The sequence below is a fragment of the Phalangium opilio genome, unplaced genomic scaffold, assembly GCF_054372755.1.
Source record: "Phalangium opilio isolate 3A_F unplaced genomic scaffold, DU_Popi_V2 ptg000025l_1, whole genome shotgun sequence".
Taxonomy (NCBI): domain Eukaryota; kingdom Metazoa; phylum Arthropoda; class Arachnida; order Opiliones; family Phalangiidae; genus Phalangium; species Phalangium opilio.
The window spans coordinates 1,695,993-1,720,344 of record NW_028324156.1 but is presented as its reverse complement, the minus strand read 5'-3'; the positions used below and the strand labels follow the sequence as shown (position 1 = coordinate 1,720,344).

Below are 24,352 nucleotides of genomic sequence, written 5' to 3'. Positions count from 1 at the left end.
TCTGCTCCATCTGTCAAAGCTATTGGGGTCAAATTAAAAGTCGCGCTTTCGCCCAGCCTGCTGCCCCAGTTTCGGACAACCCTATTTTTAAAATAAATTACTTATTTAGTGTAAAATGTGGTAAATATAAAGATGGAAAACGTTTCGTTATGAACTGTGGCGACGCGCGCGCGTATTTTTAACCGGATTAGGCCCAAGTTATTCGTAGCTATCTTATTCTAATGTATCGGCTTTTTGAAATTAAACGCATTTTATCATTGGGTCAATGGAACTCTTGTCAAGAGGATACCGAAATTACCCTATCCGCCTATAAAGAGTGCAAAAATCAATCAATTCTAGCTCTCGTTTGCAATAATGGTATGCACTGTTGCTCCTAATCCTGCACCTAATCCTAAATTTGTCTAACATATCCTTGGGAAAATCGTAAGTTAACCCTTTTTTCTTTCTTTTCCGGTAGACCACGTATTATTTAGATTATTTAAAAAAGACGAAAAACCAATATTTCACCAATTACAATGGTTCCATCACCACGGTAAACAAATTAGAACCATTTGTTTTGATAGTAGCGGTCTATGGTGCTTGGTATCAGTTAGAGATGGTACCCTTTACATAGTTCCTACTTTATGGACCAGGGTAAATTATTTATCCCCTTAAAATGTGTTGCTCTTGAGCCCTTAAAAATAATTTAATATACCCTCCCTTAATCGCGATAAAGGGTCAGTCTTTAAAAAGTCAACATCACTGGCGAACAGATGATTTAACAGAAATACGTTTGACTGGTCAAAGAGCTAACCCTACATCGGTAGTTTGGTGGCAATCTTTTGATGGCCAACCAATCGCGATAGTAGGAAATGAAGTAATAAAATTGATAAAATATAAAGCTTAATTGAGTTGAAAATTTAAATTGTGTTAAATATTATTTATTTATTAAAAAAAAAAGTTGGGAGAAATTTCATTCATAAACCTAAGAAGTAGACGAGAGGTTGGGGGAACGTATGTTACAGTCGGAATTAAAAGGATAGATTTAGTACAGGATGAAACCTCAGCCGCTACTTGTCTCTTGGTAATTAAATTAAAATTAAATTAGTGGGGTTTAAATAGAGAGTTGAAATTGTTAAAACCTTAATCTGACAGATGACTGGGGTCAATAGCCAACAGTGGCATTTGTTATTAGAAGATAAGCCAAATGGGTATTTATGGTTGTCGGAACCTGATAATGAACAATGGATGGAAGGCATAGAAAGCAAAATGTTTCACTTGCAAGGGGACAAATCCCTTTTCATAGAGGATAAAAAATACGAAACACACCCTAGACGTCTCTCTCGTTATGAGGGAGGAGCAGTTTTGTTCCCCCAAACAATTAAAAATCAAACTTACGTCGCTGCTTATACCAAAACAACAGGCTCATTGCAAGTAAGATTGCATAATGTGAAAGTGCGAAATCCGTGAGAAATAGGCGCGCTAACCGTGGAACAGTTTAGGTCCGGTGGGTCGCTAGAAATGGGGGAGGAATACTCGGAAAAATGGCGGGCGGTCTATGTGATTTGTCTGAAGTAGACCGTCCGCCATTTTTCCGAGTATTCCTCCCCCATTTCTAGCGTCCCACCGGACCTGACCTGTTCCACAGTTAGCGCGCCTATTTTTCTCAAATTTCGCATCCTCAACTAGAGGCTTCAAAAAGAACTAATTTCATATCTGTTCGCGACTCTCAGTTGCTATCTGTAAAATTAGAATCTATGGGTAATTTAACTTATTACATACCCTTGGATTGCGAACAATTTGTCATGGTGGAAAGAACCTTCTTTTTAGTCAAGAAAGATGACGATGATGGCTTTGCTTTGAATATAGTCGCTTGTCATTCTATGGAAAATGTTAAAAAAGTATAATTAGAAGCAATACATGGTGTGTTCCTAAAAGGGTGGTTGGACCCAAGTACACACAGTGGGATGGTTCTATTGGAAATTAATTTGGAGTCGAAAATGTAACTTCAACAACTGCAAAGGCATGAACATTAGTGTTTTACGGATGACCCCTTAATTAAATTAGAAATCGTCTTTCAATAGAGCTATTTCAGTTGTGACGTTAGTGCCTAGGTAAAACGTCACGGGCTCAGCTTTGGCAGTGGTATCGCTCTGGTTCTATGGGCAAATAGCATGGGTGACGTCACACTAACGCTCTGTTTCTTACTTAAATTTAAGGGCTCATCCGTAAAAGACTGCAATCATAACTTGTTTAGGGGGTGACCCTTGTGTCAAAATGTCATAGAAGTTACAACATTTTCGACTCAAAATTGACTTCCCATAGAACCATCCCACTGTACTTGGGTCCTACGACACTTTTTGGAACACCGTGTGTAATTACTATGAAGAAATAAAAAGTTTAAATAAAATATTAAAAATTTGAAGCCAAAAGAAAGCCCCGATCCGTTACTTCAAGAATTTAAATTGGATAAACAAGTCATTAACATTCATCGTTTATCTACGTCCCTTTATAAAAATAAAATACAAAAGTCGAAAGAAACGGAAAAAATCGCTTTACCAAATGAAATTCTATTGGACGGTTGCGTTATTGTGCAGAAAAACGCCGTTTTAGAGTGTAGAATGTTGTAAGTTTCCTTAATAGTTAAATTTAACGTTAATGTCCGATTAGTTTATTAATATCTTCCTTCCTTTAATTATCAGAAAATCCCCCAGAGATTTATTTCTAAGTTTAACTAGTTTACCATCGGATTTACCGGAAGCGGAAAGATTAGGAGTTCTATTAGGATTAGATATTCACAAATTATACGAAGCGGGGGCGGAATTGCAATTATCTCAGGGACATTTTGCTCAGGCAGTTCGACTCTATCAGCTTTCAAAAGTAATAAATAATCAAATAGCATCTCATTAGAAAGAATCTAATTAAAGATTTTTATCATTTAAGTGTCCCCAATTAAAAAGAGTAGCGCATTTTGTCAGCTACGGATATCTATCAGAGTTAATAGCGTACATTCAAGTACTTTTCACTACGAAAGGAATGGAAATCTCGAGCGATAAGGGACACTTTGCGAATATCGCAATCCATTGTTTCCTACAACAAGTCATGGATCGAAGTCACGAACGTCCCGCTGTTCTACAAGCGTTTAAGTTACGATTAAACCAATATTTTATCCTCGCAAATTTATCTTTCAACTTAAATAGTTTAAAATAAAATTATTTTTCAAAAATGTTTAGAGATTTTCTTCGTGACAATCAGTATTACGATGACGAAGTTGCTGTTAGACTTTTAGAGGAGCAGGGACTTTACGATTTACTGTATTATTGCACTAGAGTAAGTTCTAATTCGGGCGGGCAAGGAGAATGTATAATAGGGGAGACAAAACCCACGTAGTCCCCGTTCGTTCCTAAAAGGGTAAGTACTGTGCCATTCCCCGGTTACGCTACCCCCTAACGACAAGAGAGCGTACATTCTCGCGCATGCGTTCACGGAGATTCAGGCCTCCTTGCTCTAGAGCTTGTTTATAATTTTTAATATCCCTCGTTTCGTCCAACAACAATCACGTGACGCACGCCTTTACCAACGGCTTGCGCGTCGAAGTTGCACGCCACTGTATGCCTCGTTTCTTTACCTCCCCCCTTTCCAGAACGAGTCTCCCCACTTATACATCCTCCTTGGGGCGGATGGTCTCCACGTATCTTGAAGAAGTTACAAGTACATTTTGTCTAATTCTAGCTGCGTGGACAGCAACGTTTGATGCTAGAGCATTTATTAGCCAACGAAAACTGCGACGCAGTTGACAGAGAAACGCGAGAAGCGTTAGTTGGAAATGGATATAATAAAATTCTTTTAAAAACTCAAAACGGTTCGTCTTGCCTAACTAAACTAAACCCAGTCCCACAGACAAACGCTAATAATAAAGACAAAACTATTCTTAAAAACATTCCTCTCTATCTTTTCTTTATAGAAAAATATCTGCATTGCGTTACTTGTCCGGGACTTTTACAGCATTTAGCAACAAAACCGCAACTCTTACGTTGTCATTTGCAACACATTGCCAAAATTCTACCCAATTTATCCGTCTCTTATCTAATAAGGGTTGCGCAATTATACGACCCATGCCACCCCGCCGCTAGCTTAGCCGTTAGACACGTAGTAACTTCTCACACTCAACGTTACTTTAGCATGAGCTCTCTCAGTTCCATTTCTAGCGATTCTTTGGAATTTTCACACGGCGTAAGCTACCATAGACCATTTCGGAAATTACATATAGAGAAACCAACATATAGGGGACAGGCCGTCATTGGGGTTTTCTCTCTCTCGAGAAGGAGTTGGCTATAGACTAGTGTCGATAGCGAGGGGCTGTAGACTTTGTATCCCTCCCTCTAGACGCGCTCTTGTAAGAGGGGATACTAGACGCGCCTTGTAGGGGGGATGACACTGAGCTAAGAGATAGAAGGTATAACGTTTGCATAGTAGTGCTTCACTCGAACTCGGGCTCCGTCCATTGAGTTCAGAACATATATCTTTCTAGAGTTCTATTTGGATATCGGGTTTTCGCGCTCGCGCGACCATCGTTTTTGAAATTATGGGACGGACGGATAACTTTATCATTAGGTGGTGGCGCCATCTATTTCACTTAAAAACACACATTTTTTACTATGGCGTCTGCTATAATTTCTCAATATAGATAGAAAATGTTTAGTAACCGCTATGATAATGGAAGTAAATTGCTAGATTCGAGTAAAAACAGAGAAGTAACTGCATTAACAGATAGAATATGTATTTTTGAGCTTTCGTGATAGTCAACTTGACAAAAATGATCACTGCAAATGTTTTTTTTTGGAGTCCATACAATTCCATTAATGGCCTGACACCATTGTTTTGGTAACTCCGAATTTTTTGCATGGAATATTAATGGTACAGTTCAAAAAGGGTTGAACTATCTAAATATTTATTAATTTTCTATACGTATACTATATACTTATGTCACAAAACATTTTTATTTCAACCAGTGTTGACACACTTTTCTACTGAGCATTTTCGACCTATTTCAAAATTTAATACATTTTCACATTATGTGTTACTTTAATAACTAATAACATATAATTCCCAAGTAAAAACACGCATTTAATGAGAAATTGATCAATATTTTATTTATTAGGCTCCACTTACGGTTTTTCAATTACCTAACTTTCATATTTCGCGCTTTACTTCTTCCTAAGCCTAATTTTCAAACTCGAGCTGCGGCGATTTTGCGGGGCGCTTTCCCGCAAAATCGTGGGAAATTCTTTTAAGCTTCTCACGTAAGGCGACAGATGGCGCTACCGACTAATGATAAAGTAATGAAATTCGACGAATCCGAGTACGCGAGGAGGAAATTCAACAAAAACTCTAGAAATACATATATTAGAACTCAATGGCTCCGTCTGGCGCGAGGGAGAACACCCCAATTGCGGCCTCGCCCCTGTGTATAGGTTTCTCTGTATGTAATTTCCGAAATTATCTATACCCCGGGCCCTGATCCCAAAACGTAAATAAAGAAATTCCTAAAAACAAAATCATTTCCATTTTAATTAAGGACGATGAAAACGTTAGCGAAGAAGACTTTGTCAAATTCTTTCTCTATGTCTTATTGGTTCTTAATCATAAACGTGGTCCTATCCCACGACCTTTTGACATTAAACTAATGCCAGTTGAGAATGGAACGACCTTAAACACCCCTAGGGGTGAAAAACCAACACCAGCTCAAATATTTCACACTCCTTTAGCTTGCGGAAATGCTCACGCCGCGTTAGTAAGACAGGGTGTAATATATACGTGGGGTAAAGGTCAATATGGAAGGTATAAACACCATTACACCCCTTTCGAATAAGTACTTTAACTTAAGATGGTAATTATTTCAAAAAAGATTGGGTCATGGAGAACCCTACCAAGAGTCCTCAATGCCCATGGCTGTGGATTTAACAGATGTACAAATATATTCGGTTGCTTGCGGGGCAAATCATACCTTAGCTTTAACTGACCATGGTGTAAGATTGAATGACTTAATTAAGTCATCTTCAAGTACTTAAGTTAATTCCCGGGGTATTTCTAAAAGGTATTTGCCTGGGGGTCATCGAAATACGGTCAACTGGGAATGGGAGAACTACAAAGAACCTGTAGACCACTTCTAATTGAATCTTTAGTGGATGAAAATGTTATTTCTATCATTTGCGGTCAATATCACTCCTTAGCAGTTACCGTAGACGGAAGGTATAGTTACCCACGTTAAATTACACGTGGTTTAATTACTAAAAGCGTTTAATTACCCCGGCAGAATTTTTAGTTGGGGTTGGGGAGTACATGGTCAGTTAGGACATGGAAACCCAGAGGATTGTCGCGTACCAGTTCAAATTTCTTATTTCAAAGACGCCCAAATTGCTATGGCAGCAGCTGGACATGGTCACAGTGTTGTGTTAACCAGAATTGTAATAAAATTATAGACTGCACGCAATGTTTGAGATAGTTAACATAAATGTTATGTGTAGGGTGAAGTTTATACATTTGGCTGTGGAATGTTTGGCCAATTAGGACAAGGGACTGTCTTAAAACAAACAACCCCTCGGCTGGTAGTTTTACCCGAACCCGTTATTCTCTTAGCATCAGGATATTTTCACGTTGTAAGTTAAGAATCTGGGAATACATACAGCTAATAAGAATCATTGCGCCCCATATCTCCAACGCTAATTTCTACTCGGGTTTTGTGGGTATACCGGGCTTGAGAACTTACTCCGTCACGCCTCATAATTCTGATGGCGTCTTTCTAACTGCGATTACATTGGTTGCTAGCGACGTGAGGTCCTAGGTGCGAGATAGATTATTCGCGAGGTAACATTCGTCATACATAATGATTAGTCTAGCTCTTCCCACAAAATCCGCCTAGATACGTTGAGTGAAAATGATTTCTATTAGCTCTACGTATTCCTGGTAGACGCTATAGATGTTGAGCTAGAATTGTCTTCCAGTTAGCGTTAACGCAAACACAACGATTATTCGTATGGGGAAGCCATCCCCAATCGTTGCGTCTTCAAGCTCAAAGTTCTAGACGAGCCAGGGCCCAACAACAACAATTGACTTCGATCACCAGCGGTAGTCCATCATCGAGCACTTCTCCAAATTCCTCTAGTAATTTCCCGAGTTTCGGCTCTTCACCTCACCCTTCGTCTTTAACGAATCAAGCGATATCACTGCCCCCCATTCAAAGCCATCTCGTGCCTACTTTAGTCAACACTAGCAACATTGATGGAAAGATTGTTAACGTAAATTGAACCCCAACCCCTGAAACGTTGTTGTTCGCTAAAGCGTAGTTTATCCGTAGATGGTAGCCGGAAGTAACCATTCTGTTATATTGACTATGGATGGGGAGATTTATACATGGGGTAGAAACTCCGAAGGTCAATTGGGACACGGGTCCAGAAAGGAACAAAAAACGCCCACGATGATATTGACTCTAAATGATCGACATATTGTCGAGGTCGCTTGCGGAAGTGACTTCACTCTGGTTCTGGATACGTCGGCCAGATTATGGGGATGGGGACAAAATGACGGTGGACAGGTTGGTGGCGCCTGCCTTTGATTATTCCCAGTACCGACCCAAGATAAACTTAAAGTTTAATTCTACACGTAGTTGGGTCAGAAACCAACCGTTACGGCGGAAGGTCGTCCAAGAACAAGTAGCCTGGTTAATCTAGGACACGGGCAAGGAGCCACGAGCTCTTCCAGCGGTGGAAGAGTTATAACTATTCGAACCAATCGAAGAATGATAACCATAACTCAAGGGTGTCGACAGGGAGAAATGAGACCAATTGAAATTCTCTCCCTGCCTCCCATGAATCCCGCTTCTTCGTCTAACGCTAAAAATGCCCCATTGCCAACTGAATTTGATTTAACTAGCTTCGAAAATGATTTCACCGTATGTTACGTTACACAGATCCAATTTAACTAAAATCTAATTAATACTTAACGCGATTATCTACGTTATAGTTACAGAAAATGAGATACAAGCAAAAACGGCGCGAAAGCCCAATAATTCCTAGTTTAGGACCGCGCGAAGATCATGTTTACGGACCAGATACCTTACATTCTGCTTTAAAAGTGAGGATTAAACGTATCCCATAAGTATCTAATTAACCCAATAGACGTTTTTACAGGTTTTTCATCGATATTACGACCCAACTTCGATACTAACGCATTGCCTGAGTTTCGAAGATTGGCAATGCGCCGCTAAGTTGTGCATATTAGAAACATTATACGCCCAGGCTTTAGATTATCAACTTCAAGCTTTCGAAGCTAGTTTGCCTACTAGAACCGAAAAAGCTATCGATACAACGACGATAGCTTTAGAAATATTCAACTATTACGTCAAATACATTGAACCAAATAACTCTGAAGCCAACAGACAGTTTTTGGAGCATGTAAGTGCATGACACGTAACTTGTAATTGCCGCGACAATTACTAACGAAATATCCTTAAAGGCTTCCGCTTTTTGGGTTAAACACAATCTTCCCATCGAACCTTTTGAAATTTTTCTCGGCTATCATTTAAATATATTAGGCTACCCTTTAGGCCTATTTCTATTTTGGTAAGTAATTACGTACTCGCTCACGACACAATTAAGCTTACTTACTTACCATAATTTCTAATTACTTTCCAGCGACGGATCCACGAAAAAAGGCGTCTCTGAAGAATTACTGTGTCGCCTTTCAACTAATTTCTGTTTGGACGTCGCGGCGTCCGTTCTGAAGTGTATCGACTCTGGTCAACAACATCCTGAATTACTGGACCATTTAGTATCGGCTACGGGTTCGGCCAATATTCTCCGTCAATTGCATACGTCACCGTCTGATAGTTTATCGGGATGGGAGTCGTCTTTACCTGTTCAAGTAAGAAAGAAAGAAAGAAACAAAACAATTACGTGTAAACATCACTCGAGACATTCTATTCTATTCTATATAGGCCCTATGGCAAGAAGTTCTCCATAACTTTCAAAAGGGAGCGCTCTCTCGTTCAAGTTTACACCTTTCACCATCGAGCGTCGAGTTATTAACAAAGGCCCTCGTTAGCGAAAGAGGAACTGGGGGTAATGGTACAACAATATCTAACAGTTCGCAGGATGACATCATTGTCTTTACGTGCGGACATAATTACACTTTGAAAATATTTCGCGAAACCGTACTGCCAGGTTTTCAAGAAGCCATGCAAAGACTACCTTGCCCTTTACCCCAAACTGAGCGTTTACTCGTGAAAGGTTATCAATCGGAAGGTTTAATGCCCACAGCCTGCCCACCTTGCGTTCTTACAGAAATCAAAAGCGAATTGTGATTTTTAACAATTGATTATGATTATATCGTTGGTTCCAGTCAATTATAATTAGCTCATCCGCTTGCTTTAATAAGTAAGTAAATTAAAAGTGGCCATAATTTAATTAATAATTATTAATTAGCTATATTATTATAAATATTTTGGTTCCTATGGTAACCTTTGTTTAATTAATTAATCACACAGAGTTAATGTTAATAATGCCTATAATACTCTCATTTATTATATATTACCCAAAAATCTATTAGGCCTATAAATACTCCTACCTACTTTAATTTAGTCATCAAATTAGGCTTAGAAATTAATTAATTATTTAATTAAGTAATTAAGTAATTAATATAAATAAAATTAATCGCCGCAACGAATAATAATACAGTCAGTGATAAAATATTTTATGAATTTATGTTTATTTTTTAAAATAAAATTTATTTTGTTTTTCATACCCCGTTTCAAATTATTTTAATTTAAATTAAATTAAATTAAAAGTCAATGATTTTGGCTCTAATTTAATTAACGAGAGCCATATTAATTAATTAATATTATTAATTACCCCCCTCCCCCTCAATGAAATCTAGTCCCCCCACGAAATTAAACAACAAACAAACAAATAAATTAAAAGGTAAACAAAAACCAGTGTATTATAATAAATAAACAAATAAACAAACCGCTAATTCCCCTTAAGGTAAAGTAAAGTAAATAAGGCTTAAAATTAAAATAATTGTAGTTTAGAAAAAGAGTAAGAGAGAACAAGAGAGAGAGATTGACGGAAAAACTCTTTTAATTAAAATATAGAAACGGTTCATTGATTGATTGATTGATTGATTGAATAAAGAGTGAAATAAATTTAATGTTAGATAAAATAAAATAAAATTAAAAGTCTGAAATAAATTTAGCATTAACGTTAGAAGCTATTTGAAATTAAAATTACGCAAAAAACAAAAAATATTTGAATCTCGTAAAATATTGATAAACTGCTAAAATAAATCCCTAAAAGGAAATAGCCACATTTTAGTCCCTTAAATAATTATACAAATTATATCTAATCTAAATTAAATATAATTGACCCTCGTCGCGTTAAAAGAGAATACGTAACTTATTTTACTAATATTTAATTTCATTTAAAAAATAATAATCATTACTTTATTTCAAGAAGTTCGTAACTTAATTCAATTTAATTTAAAGTTACGTACATTTTGAAGTCAAGTAATGAAACTAAAGTTCAAAAATAAATAAATAAATTTCACATAAAGAGCTTTTAAGTAATTAAAAAAAAAGATGATGATTAAACAACACCAGAAAATATTTTTACAGCACATTTTCTGAATGGAATAATTAATTTTTGCAAAATAATAATAAAAGATATTTTTCAGGTTTAATTGAAAATAATAAATAATAAAAAAATATTGATTAAAATGGCTTCCTATATAATATAAATTAATTATTATATAATAATTAACACACTTGTAACTGTGTTTTTTTGTTAAAATAACAGTAATAATAAATTTGAATAAATATTTTTTTGTTTCTAAAACAAACCTGGTTGGTTATTTTTAATTCGCAGTTAAAGTTAAGTTAACTATGTTGCAATTTTCAAGGGTTTATTTTAAGTATTTTGGCAAGAAAGTTCAAAATTGTGTCACTCTCAAAGATGTCAAGAAATTCCAGGGAAGTTCCTGCGAAATTCTTTTATAGTTCCCGAAATCAGTCTAAAATAGTCAACTTAACCTCACAGTAGAGATTAAACTACACGAAACGTCAATTACAAGTAACGAATCAAGCTCATAGATGCGACTAAATTTAACCAATTAAACAAGACCTCCCGTATTTAGCCAACGATAAATTTGGCCTATTGACTCAACTCCCTCCCCACCATACGAGGGGCTAATCACTAACTTCAAAATCCTTGTTCACGGATTACATGGACTGTTCGACCCCTCCCTCTCCTTGTTTACCCACCCGCTATGCTAAGCTCTATGAAGAAGATCGTCGTTTGTCCCAAGATCCGAACAGACCCTTTAAGTTACACTCCCGTTTAGGGGTAGTGAATGACCCCTCGCCCGCCCTCGCTTAACTCCCACGGCATTTAAAGAAAAGACAACAAATACAGCTTTCAAAAATTTAAATGTCTAGAAGAAGAGAAGAAGAAAAACATTTGGGAGACAAAATTAAAATTGACACTTCCTGGCTGTGCCTATATAAAACCGCTTCAGCAAACGCAGCAAAATAACGAACTGGAAGGTTATATTAGAAAGGAGTGGATATCAGTATGTTAGGTGGTTTACAATTTCCAGCAGGCGAGGCTAAAATATGTGAGGTATATACAGGGTGTTTCTGATAAGTCTGCATGCATAAATTAAGGGGGATGGATATTCTTTGGGAAATCGATTTTGAGTCGAAAATGTAACTTCTATCTCCATTTTTGCCACAAGGGACACTGTCTTCGAGTTATGATTTAAGAGTGTTTTAGGGGTGACCCCTTAATTAATTAAATTAGAAATCACTGTGTAAATTAGTTTCTTAATTAAATTTAAGGGGTCATCCGTAAAACAGTGTCCCTTAGGGCAAAAAACATTTTCGACTCAAAATCACCCAAAGAACATCCACCTTATTTTATGGCAGATCTATCAGAAGCACCCTGTATATAATCAGGGATAGATTTAATTTTAGAAGTAGGAATGGAGAACAGAGTAATGTGGGCGCGCGTCAAAGTCCCGGACCCTCTTCCAAGGGACGGGGGGTATGAAAGAAGAGGCTGGTCATAGCGACAGAGATAAAAAGGAATTCAGCAACGTCATCAAAACGTAGTTTAAGTTAGCCACTGAGATAATTTAAACTTTTCGTTACGTCTTGGAGGGAGGGACTCTATACTGGGCTATGACTCTGAGTCGAAGTAAATACTAACCGAGTAACCGTTCTACATTCCTGCTTCTAAAATTAAATCTATCCCTGATATAATGAATGATTTACTAGTTAAAAATAGTTAACTCGGTTGAAAAAACCTTGCGGGAAATACCACATTCCGGCAGGTGTTTGGTTTAACCCGAGGTTTATCTGGTGTAAAGATATTATTACTTAGCATTTTCCCAACTATAAAACATATCAGTTGGTAAAACTTCACAACCTTTGCATTCCGTTTTCAAACATAACGCTACAAAATGAAAGTAGTAGGTTTAATAGTAATTTTCACCTCGACTCTAATGTTTCACGGTGTAATTACGCAAAGCACCGATAAGGGTAAATTCATATTTAATATTAATTAAATTCGTAATTAAATTCAATATTCCCTTTAATAAACAGACGGTAAAATTTGTCCGGACACTGCGCCAATAAAATGTGGTCCACCATGTCTGTGTCCTGAAGGGGTAAAATGCTCGTGTCTAATGCGATCGTGCCAGTGTACCTGCCGAGGGGTTAGTCACTTGAATAATCAGGTGTACAAAACTGCAGAAATCGATTACTTGATTTCTTGAATTCTTTGAAAATCATCAGTAATCAAAATCATTTCTGCGGGTAATCAAAGGTAATCAGAAATCTCCGATAATCACTGGAAATCACGTGAAATCCTGAGAAAATTAGAAATAATCACATGATTTACTAGTAATCTTTTGTAATCACCTCGGTAATCACGCCTTTCGTGAAATAATCAGGCATAATCAATGGAGGAATTCGAAAATCCAAAATAAAAATCATAATCAGTTGAAATAGAAATAATCACTGTATTCATCGAAATTCTCGAGGAATCCAATGGTAATCACGGCATTCACCAAAAAATCAACGGAATTCATTGGAATTCAAACGGAAATCACAAGTAATCAGTGGCAATAACTGGAAATCAGTGTAATGATTATGGAAATCACCGAAAATAATCGTAATCACAGAAATCAAGGAATTCGTCCAGTAATCATAGGAATTCATATAAAAATTCAGAAATCAGTAATCAGGTGTACAAAATTTTGGCGAATGACTAGCCCCTCGGTACCTGCCATACAAACGACGATTGTATAGGATACGATTGCACCGAACGTCAAACACCCATTTGTGACGCTACCACAAACGCTTGTTCTTGCTCACCGACACGTATTATATTACCTAAATCTGTAATTTCGTAATTAAAGACACTGATAATGATTTCAAACTTAAAGATTGAGTTACCCTAAAAGAAAGTTGTTTATTTCTTCTCTATGCTCTGAATACGTTAATTGCAGAATTTTATTTAGCAAACTGCAACTAAAACCACGGAGGAAAACACCTTTGCAAAAACTATACAATGTGGATCGAGGGTTTGTTTCATTCCCTTGTTTTTCACCACGTGCCACTGGCCATGATTGAACCCTGGAGCCCCTTGCTAACTGGCGAAAGCCATAACCGCTACGAAGGGTGATGACCCGGTCATAGTAGTATGATAAGTAGTTACAGTGGCAGACACCACACTAGGTAGCGCGCCTGCCCGTTTAAAGCTGCAGGGGACTCTTCTCCTACATGACCCAAGAACGAAGAGTAAACGCGCGCAACCCGCGTCATCCTCTCCTTTCCAATAAGTCCTCCCAACTCTAGCAACTGATGAGCCAAATCAAAAACAAACAAAAACCGACCGGCATACACCTTTAATTTTAGAACGGCAAGATCTTCAAGAATACTTGAATATCATCCAATTACTTCCCACCTACACCCGAGCGAGTAAACCCTGTCACCTGAGAACACTTAAAAGTCGGCGAAAGTTACTTAAAAACCCACACACGTCATAATTTTGTTTTGTAATTCAACAATGATGAATTCCGTAGGTACTTAATCTATTTTTAAGTCAAATTGAAGTTAAAGCGTTTGGCACATATCCCACACCTTCTGGTTAAATGTTATCTTAGATGTTCAAGTTATCAAATAATCAGAGTCGGTAAGATCTAAGAATTACACCCAGGAATGTATACAGCTACTTGGAATCATAGTGCTACATCCATTTTCACTCAACGTATCTAGGCGGATTTTGTGGGAGGAGTTAGACTAGACTAATCATTATATACGACTAGTTTTACCTGCCTGTTGCACCTTGAGCACGCGCCTTGGAACTCGTGTTGCTAAGTTTACCAACCAATGAAACGACAGAGTTAGAAAGACGCCATCAGTATCATGAGGCGTGAAGGATAGTAATGTCTCAAGCCCGGTATACCCACAAAACCCCGCATTGAAATTAACACGGATATATTAGGGCGCAATGATTCCAAGTACCTGTATGTATTCCCCATTTCAAATACTGCCCTTTTTTCCAAAGGCGTTACCAATATAGAAGAAAAATATTTTAAACATCATTTAATGTTTAATAATCCTTAAGTTAATGGATAAAATGGTATTAAAACGATATTTTGGTGAAATTGAATTCCCCCCAAGCAAAGGCGTGAAGGAAGGAAGGATGTGTAATGATAATCGAGGGGGAGGGTATATAGTTGCCAAGCAGCTACAAAGTTTTCCAATTATTAATAACTTTTAATAATATCGAGATGAAATTAATTTGCAAGTTCCCAACGTTAGAAAATAAGGCAATTCCCCTTTTCCCCAAAATACCAAATAAAGTTGGGGTGATTGCATGCAACAGAAGGAGATTAACTCAAAAGTTATCAGTAATACCAGAAGTATATAATACTTCTCTTCGAGAGAAGTGTACCCACCACAAAGTGGTAATTGTAACACGATTCTTAATTCCCAACATCATTTTAACCGTATTATATAAAGGTTATAAAACCGAATCATATACGCGATAAATAGTTCCCTAATCATTACTCTATTAGCGCTTAACTATTTGCCAAGGCGCATGCGCCTGTGCATGAATTTTTGTCCCACGTCAAGATAATCAAGGTTTGTGGGTTGATTGCTGATGATTTAGTAATTACCAAACAGTTATACTGTAGAATTCAACCTAGCACGGTGCAATGCCCTCTGAAGTAGGATGAGTGCAGGAGAGCAAATAAAAAGGAGCATAAGCCTGGGAAGAATCATAGAGTATCACCCTTCTTCTATTATCCCCTTCTGACCGTATGAATTTCTGCTTACTACAACTTTGAGTTAATCAACATCAATATTAAAAGTTAAAAAAAAAAAAATAAAAAATAATAATAATAAAACAACTTCCATGGATGGGCTCAAGAGTCGAGGTAAAAGCTTAGGCGTTAACTTTTAATGATTTTTGGGCTATGGGGCGTTAATTTTGCCATAGGAGGGTAGGTAACATCACCTCGAGTTCCCTGTAAAATTCGCAAAAGTATCTCAGGACTGGGGTTAAAGAAAGGTTCAGTGATTTTCCCTGTGGAATTTATTAGGGGGACCCACTCTCTGACTCCTCTCACTTACACCCCTTAAAATCTACCTCTTTCGCTTCACGCAACATTGATTGCTTGCTTCGTCCACTTTCCCAATTTCCAATCTTTCCGGCGGTTTTAATTGAATAGCCTAGATTTTATTAACTAAAGTACACCGCACCAAATAGGGTTGGGGGGCAGAGTTCAACCATGCGATAACAATCATTCATCCCAGGTAACCGAGTCTATAGCTGCAATCCTATTTAAGTAAATTAAAATTATATTTGGGTACCTAGATTGGTTTCTGAAATACTGAGACTAAAAATGTGTGTGTTGAAAATATATTTAACTTTAATATATTGCATTATATAATTTTATAAATTAAGTGTTAATTAATAGAAATTAAGGTCTAATTAATTAATTAAAGGCTCTGCAGTTTGTGAAGTGATCTATACAGGGTGTGTTCCAAAAAGATTAATAGAACCGAAGTATATACAGGGATGAGCAATAAATTTTTTAGTCAAAAATGTAACTTCTATGACATTTTGAAACAAGGGCTATGATAGGAGTGTTTTAAGAATGACCCCTTAATTAAATTTCCCACAATGTAACTTCAGAGTAAAGTTTTAAATTGCCCCTTAGAAACACCAAGTTCGGTTTCACCCTGAACACAGGTGTTTACGGGGAAGTCGAACATGTTAGTTCTAAGGCGCAATACCTTTCTGATAATTTGAAATCCAATATTTTTCTACAATTATCTAAGAAGTACTGGTAACAAACAAAGAAAAAAAAGGGCCCAATATGCAAATAATTTACGTCTGTATCAGTTTCTCTTATTTCTTCCAGAAAAAGCAATATCTCGATTCCAGATACTCCTGGACTTTTTAAAAATATATATTAGGAGAAAAACAGCAGCAGCTGTTTATCAGAAACAATCTCTCTCAGCGTCAAGTTTCAGTCTTAATTTGCTCTTAAGTTAAATCTATAAGTTATAATACTTATTCATAATATTCCCAGCAAACTGACAATAATATCTCCTATTTCCAATTTGAATAAAAGAGTTTTTTCACGCGTATAAAGAAAAGCAGAACTGATTTAACGGTAAAAGGACAAAAAAAGAAACATTTAAATATTGAAAATATTAATTAAAATCGGACGAAAACAATATTTACGTAATATTGAAAATATTGTTTTCCATTGAAGGAAATTACGATTCTAAATTATAATTAAAAATGAGTATACTAATTTTTACATTAAGACGTCATTAAATTGTTCATACGTAAATAAGTAATGATTTTCAAAAAGATGAAAGAAAAAAATGGTTTTAAACTTTATAGATTTAGAAGTTTTAACGAAAATATTATTTAAGTTAATAAAAAAAACCCCTACATTGAAATATCTTACAATAACATAAAAATAAATGTATATATATTAACATATTATACCAAACATGGTTCGTCCCAATACATAGTATTCGATAATATTAATCAATAAAGCTAAACCAAGCCTAAAAATAGAATTTACAGCCGGTATAGAATATAATATATACAGGGTGTTGCAAGAAGGGTAATTTTAGGACCGAAGTCCATACAGTGGGATGGTTCTATGGAAAATTTTCAATTTTAAGTCGAAACTGTCGTAACTTCTATGACCAATTTTGCCCAAAAATGACACCCCTAAACAAGTTATGATTTGAATGTTTTACGAATGACCCCTTAAGCTTAATTAAGAAACTAAAAGACATTGATTTCTAATTTAATTAAGGGGTCATCCCTAAAACACTCTAATCATATCTTGTTTAGGGGGTCATAGAAGTTACGACATTTTCGACTCAAAACTGATTTCCCATAGAACCATCACTCTACTTAGGCTTAACAGTAACACTGTCCCTTTTTGTAAACACCCTGTATGTTTAGTAACATGAAGTTTATGGAAATGTGACAAGAAAGAGGTGGGAAAAAATGGTGGTAGACAAGGTATGGAAGACTACAGTAACACTCTCTTCAACTCAGGAAAATAAAATAAGAATGAAAAAGGCTTAGCATTTGAAAGAGGATTGGAAGAAAAGAAAGGTTTTTGTTGGTGAGGATCAAAAGTAGTTCAACAGAACGCGTCACCACTTAATCCCTCCGTACTATTTTTGAGTTGAAGATTTGTTGCAAACAGAAGGTGACAAACTAGAAGTAAATTACTGCGGACAAGACTCGAATATGCTCTGTTTATGCAGGGATTTCTTTAAGTAACAAACTTCTAAATTATAACATAAGTTTATAAGATATGTTCCTTCCATAAGTATGACACTACCTATACTTCGTAATGCTAGAGACTTCCAGCTCGAGCTATAGCAGGGCCCCCAGCCGAATTTTGAAAATATTTATAGGAATTATAGGACTTTTTTCATGAAAATATAGGAATTTATAGGACCTTTTTCCAGAATTATAGGATTATATAGGACACTAAAATATTAATTTTTACTTTTTTTGAAGAACCAGTACCTACTGCAAACAAAGGCCGAGTAATTAAACAAAATTTTCAAAAACATACCCTCCATAGGATAGCATAACACTATACTTTGCAGGCTCGTAACTCTGGTTCTACTAGAGATACGGGGATGTCCTTTGAGTATGTTATAGCCCAATTTCTCCCCCATCTAACCATACTAAAAACGTAGGGCTACGACAACCAGGGGCCGAGTAATTAAGCAAAACGTAAACAAACAAACCCCTCCATAGGAATAGCATTAGACTATACTTTGCAGGCTCGTAACTCTGTTTCTACTAGAGATACGGGGATGTCCTTTGAGTATGTTATAGTCCAATTTGTCCCCCATCTAACCATACTGAAAAAGTAGGGCTACGACAAACAGGGGCCGAGTAATTAAGCAAAGCGTAAACAGACAAACTCCTCCGTAGGAATAGCTTTAGACTATACTTTGCAGGCCTATAACTCTGGTTCTACTAGAGATACGGGGATGTCCTTTGAGTATGTTATAGTTCAATTTCTCCCCCATCCAACCATACTAAAAACGTAGGGCTACGACAACCAGGGGCCGAGTAATTAAGCAAAACGTAAACAAACAAACCCCTCCATAGGAATAGCATTAGACTATACTTTGCAGGCTCGTAACTCTGTTTCTACTAGAGATACGGGGATGTCCTTTGAGTATGTTATAGTCCAATTTGTCCCCCATCTAACCATACTAAAAACGTAGGGCTACGACAAACAGGGGCCGAGTAATTAAGCAAAACGTAAACAAACAAACCCCGCCATAGGAATAGCATTAGACTATATTTTGCAGGCTCGTAACTCTGTTTCTACTAGAGATACGGGGATGTCCTTTGGATATGTTATAGTGCAATTTGTCGCCCATCTAACCATACTAAAAACGTAGGGCTACGACAAACAGGGGCCAAGTAATTAAGCAAAACGTAAACAAACAACCCCCTCCATAGAAATAGCATTAGACTAAACTTTGCAGGCTCGTAACTCTGGTTCTACTAGCGATACGGGTATGCCCTTTGAGTATGTTATAGTCCTATTTGCCCCCCATCCAACCATATTAAAAACTTAGGGCTGCGACAAACACGGGCTTCCAGAATAATAGAATTATATAGGACACTAAAATAAATGGCGGAGCACACTGAACGTTCTGTTATCAGAACCATAATATACCGAGCTATTTTTAACTAGTTAAGCTACATACGAGGGAAACCATCTCCATTTCATGGTTTTTTTTAGACCCGAATCCTGGTTTAACCGATGGTTTGCTTATCAATTCGCCCAAATTTCAAAATTATAGGATTTTATAGGATTTTTGGTGATTTTAACCAAAATTATAGGATTTTATAGGACAGTTTTAAAAATATAGGATTTTATAGGAATTATAGGACCTCTGGGGGCCCTGCTATAGTTCTAGCGGAACGACAAGCGAGAATTGAAGTACTACACTCGGTGGTTAGTTTTGCAGGACGTCCAACTTCCTATTTAGTTTGCATTAATAAGCCTTTGACAGCGACAGAACCAGGCGTCTTCGCTTTACCTCGAATCTATGACCTACCTCACTCACTTCATGAGAAGCTCCTGTTTGTAAACAGTGACAAACTTATGGAGGAACATTTCTTATCAACTTATGCGAATACCAAAGAAAGAGTTAAAGAGAAGAAATAGAAAATTTATTTTTGATGCATAATGTAAAAAAATTGAATTTCTAAGAAAGGTGGTCTGTCATAAGTACTTAAGGTAGGTATTCTTTTTGTTTACGGCTCAAAAAGCGATGATGTACTTCGTAAGCAAGGATTCAACGTAAAGGTTAACAGCGTTAAGCCTAACATCCCATCACATTTATTTATCTCTCTTTCTTCTAAAGAATGCAAACTTTGATAAAAGATAAATCTTGAAAAACCTTTTCTTTTTTCCTCGCATTATTAAAATTGATTTTATTATTGACTGATAACATTTTCAAAATACTTTCGAAATAAACTAAATTTGATTTTCCGGTATTTTCCTCTTCAAGGATTATTGATGCAAATATGAGGAAGTAAAATTTATTTAAGTGACAAAAATTATATTGAAGATTTAAATAAATAAATTATAATAATAAAAAATCTTTAGAATTCCCTTAGTTTTTTGGGAAAATCCGGACTACGTTATAGAGTCTTTTCAGAGATGATTTACGCAAAATTTAACGTCTGAATTGGTTCGTTCGCCTTTTTGAAAGAATAAAAACTAAAATCGAATTGACACCCTATCCGGAAGGCAACCAGAAAGGAAAGAAGCGCGGTTTGAACAGGGAGAAAGAGGTAAGATGGAGTAGAAATGAAGATGGACGACCTGTGACAATGAAACTCTCCCAGTGTACCTCACGCACGCCCCTACCCTTTGGTGGGCGATTGCGTAGCGCCATTGTATTTGTATGAGAACTAGCTTCTATTTTTAAGATACAGGTGGCATCCTCGACGTTTCCGTACCATACAACCCTACCAATACGCCACTGATGATGCTGGGAGGACTTCGTTACCGTTCCGTAAAGACTGCAACGTTATAGGTATGGAGTTTTCAGCTCCATCCCTCTCTCTCCTTAAAGGAGAATGGGCTGGAGTTGCAACCCCCATACCTATAACGCTTCCTATGTACCCCCACCTACGGAACGGAACGGGACCGAAATCCTCCCAGCATCCTCTTTGGGTGTTTAGGTAGGGGGTCGTATCAGTACTAAATCGTAAAGGACGTACTCCCTCTCTTGTCTTAAAAATAGAAGCTAGTTCTAATATAAATACAATGACGCTACGCTGCAGCACTTAACAATGACACCTACCGAAAAGTAGGGGCGTGCGCGAGGTACACTGGGAAAGTTTAATTGCCAGAAGTCGCCCATCATTCCACTCCATCTCACCTCTCCTTCAAGGTTCGAAAAAGGGAAGCTTGGAACTTCGGAACCGCGTAAAAAGTAAAGCGGAAATAAAAGTTTAGAGAGAGCGCGAACGTACGAGGAAGAAAAGTTATCGTTTCCTTCCTGTACTCTTAACTACTCTAGCAACTCTATCACGTGCTCAGAACCTCAGACAATACAGGTTTCCATGACAAAGGCGCGAAAACGTCAAAAACCTATTATTATTTTCCTAACGATTGCTCTGTAGAGTCGGTATAGGTCATACGGTTGAATGCCTCTCTTGACTCGTGTCGACCTTTAAAAGAAATCAAGATGACACCAAAGAGAAACCGAGATAGGGTTTTTACTTTTTCTTTTTTGGGGTAAAACCATTTCTAGCGGGTTGCCATTCGATTTACGCGGGAAACTTTTCTCGCCATCTCTCCATCCATAGAAATCACTGTCAATTTGGACTGTCAACACTCTGTATACGTGTCTATGGGTTTTTTTTTTTTTGACATAACCAAGAAGTGATATCTAGTTTACTAGGGAGAAGGTATAAGATGCCTAAGTATTCGCGCGCCATAGTCCCAGTCCCCCTTTCAAAATTCAAGGGGGGGGGGACGTAAAAGGAGGCCGGGCTATTTCGCCTCTCATCAGTCGAAAATATGACTGTAATTTTCGTCATTCGCGTCGCCGCGCTGACGTGAGTTTTCAAGAACCAATGAGATGCTGGTTGTAATTTAGAGGCGGCGGCGATTAACTCCGGACCTACTATACCTTTGGACTGGAGATAAAGCTGCTGGAAATGTGGGGCGAATTTATACCTTCTACCTAGTAAATTACATATCACTTCTTGACATAACCTAAACCCCGAAACTGAGTTTCTCTCCTCTGTCTTCCTCTATCTTGAACAAGATCGATCATTTTGATCTTATGGCGGGAAATCAAATTTTTTTTACCGCCATGATGGACCACGTGTCAATTTAAAAGCTAAATATGCAAGCGTTTACGCCCCCTTCGGGGTCTGAGAAAGTTTTGTAGACTAAATATCTCTTTAATGATTTAAAAAGGGTATCATTATCTTGAAATAACAATAATAACAACAATAAAAAGGGTTAAGGTTTTCAGTTGATATCTTTTAAAGTCACTGACACTTTACCAACAGAAAAAAAAAATGGTTAAAGGAATTTTAAGTGTGTAATGTAAAGGGATGAAAAACAATGGAAGCTCAAGATGAATAGGGATCCTAAGAGGTTGATTAATCGACATCCTTGCGTCTATATTGGCTTTATTTTATCCAAAAAAAAAAACTGTTACTATAGACTAAATACGTCCCAGTTTTTATCTCTCGCTTAAAAAAATACAGAATCTGGGGAGAAAAAAGTTATTTTTAGAAATCTTTTAAGTTTTTTTTTCATCTTCTCCCTCTCTCCTACTCTTTTGCTAAGCCTAATTTTTTTTCTAACCAACCTCTTATAAGATGATGGGAGGGTTTCTCGAGTCCAAAACAGTAAGGAAACTGTCAAAGGTTTAAAGTTACTAGTTTCTTTTTAAACGTATAAAAGTTTCACGTATTTTTTTGCTTATTTTCAAAAAAACATTTTCGCAGACTCGTCAGAAAAATAATAAAAAAAAATAAGATTTTTCTACATTTATCGAAAGAAATAAAATTCTGTACGATTTACAGCTATAGTATATGACTTTACTTCAATTCCAGAATGATATACTTCCGAGTATACAGGGTGTTTCAAAAAGGGTGGGACCCAAGGTCTGTATATGCGCAAAAAATTGCACTATTGTTGTATGGGAAAACAATTTCTATGACCGATTTTGACCTAAGAAGGTCAACCTAAAAAGTTATAATTTGAGTGTTTTATGGAAAATTACCCCGTAATTAAATTAGAAATAATTGTGTTTCATTTGCTGGTTAACTTTCAGTTATACATCCCAACACAGTATGTATTGTATTTGATATAAAAATGCATGCCTTTAGGAAGGGGAGAGGGGGAAAGGCTCGTAAGCAAAGAACTCTAGCTTAAAAGAAAGGGCACACCCATGTTTCCGATGATAATACGTCCTCTGTACGAGATATTCCAAAAGCTAAAGGCGTTGATTATAAGTTTTCCCTTAGCGACGTCCTTTCTCTCCTAACACTTTTCAATAATTAATGGTGCGAAAGGAAACCGAAATTACCCCCAAAAGAGATCGATTGACAGCATTTAACAGCTGCTATACCTAACCAGGGATAGATTTAATTTTAGAAGTAGGAATGGAGAACAGAGTAATCTGGGCGCGCGTCAAAGTCCCGGACCCCCTTCCACGGGACGGGGGGGGGTATGAAAGAAGAGGTGGGCCATAGCGACAGAGGTAAAAAGGAATTACGTATTTTTCGCCGTCCCCCGTCAACAACGTCATCAAAACGTAGTTTAAGTGAGCCAATAAGATAATTTAAACTTTTCGTTACGTGTTGGAGGGAGGGGCTCTATACTGGGATATGAGTCGGACTGAAATAAATACTAACCGTTCTCCATTCCTACTTCTAAAATTAAATCTATCCCTGACCTTACGTAACTTACAAATTTCTCCCAGCTTTAGAAATAGTTAAAATACAAAATTACCAATCTTGCTAGTACCTACAACGGATATCAACCTGCAATAGCAAGACTGCAATATAATTGCTATGTACAGAGCTAGCTTTGATTGCTTAATATATGTATATGAAATTTTAATAGGGTATTGTCAGCGCGTAGGGTTTGTAAATTAATGGGGTTTTTTAAAAATTAATATTAGGCAGATAATTTTAATTTGCTATTATCTTTTTATTAACAAATCCTACCCCAGGAAACATTACCCCTGGAAAATTCCACCTAGGGTTTGTTAATTAAAAGCTAATAATTATTTTCCCATGTAAATTTGAAAAATTAGTTATCAATTAACAGAAATAAGTGATTAAGCCACTCGAACCTTTCCTTTAACAAACGTCAAGTTATAAAAAAACCCTGCATTTATCCGAATTTCATGCAAATTCAAACGATATTAAAAAAAAATTAATAAAAATTCTCGAAAATGATTTTTTTTTAATTTAAGACTAAAATTCTTAATTTTAATCGCCTTATGGATAAGTTATTCAGAAATACTACCATCGTATCCTATCCTAAGGGGCAAACAGGGAAAATCCCGACTTCTCCAAACATAATACAAGAGAAATAATACTAATTTTACTATCATTAGTTTAATTCAGGTACTTAAGTATTTAAGAAAAAAATAAAATAAGGGTATATATATATATGTATTTACGCTCAGGGGCATTTATATATACAGGGTGTTTCTGATAAGTCTGGTAGCATAAATTAAGGG

At 36.7% G+C, this 24,352-nt stretch overlaps 1 protein-coding gene and 1 long non-coding RNA gene across 2 annotated transcripts in view; one reads left to right on the top strand and one right to left on the bottom strand.

Annotated features, from left to right (window-relative positions):
• The first annotated feature begins 27 nt into the window (after window positions 1-27).
• LOC149691678 (uncharacterized) lies at window positions 28-9,777 on the top strand. The gene is made up of 25 exons (XM_089869048.1): window positions 28-357; window positions 458-633; window positions 716-856; window positions 941-1,063; window positions 1,135-1,413; window positions 1,713-1,880; window positions 2,406-2,605; window positions 2,682-2,859; window positions 2,923-3,125; window positions 3,213-3,309; window positions 3,712-3,841; window positions 3,944-4,212; window positions 5,558-5,820; window positions 5,888-6,008; window positions 6,077-6,231; window positions 6,296-6,446; window positions 6,507-6,638; window positions 6,984-7,277; window positions 7,337-7,573; window positions 7,646-7,930; window positions 8,002-8,112; window positions 8,169-8,432; window positions 8,494-8,600; window positions 8,673-8,901; window positions 8,975-9,777. Exons 1-25 carry the CDS (start codon window positions 222-224, stop codon window positions 9,338-9,340), a joined length of 4,815 nt encoding a protein of 1,604 aa, XP_089725174.1. The 5' UTR covers window positions 28-221; the 3' UTR covers window positions 9,341-9,777.
• LOC149691677 (uncharacterized) overlaps window positions 1,731-24,352 on the bottom strand; it is a 74,308-nt gene continuing 51,686 nt past the window's right edge. Inside the window, exons 3-4 of the long non-coding RNA XR_016383425.1 lie at window positions 8,650-8,893; window positions 1,731-1,860 (exon numbers count right to left, since the gene is read on the bottom strand). This is a non-coding gene — a long non-coding RNA (uncharacterized LOC149691677). The remainder of the gene's footprint in view (window positions 1,861-8,649; window positions 8,894-24,352) is intronic.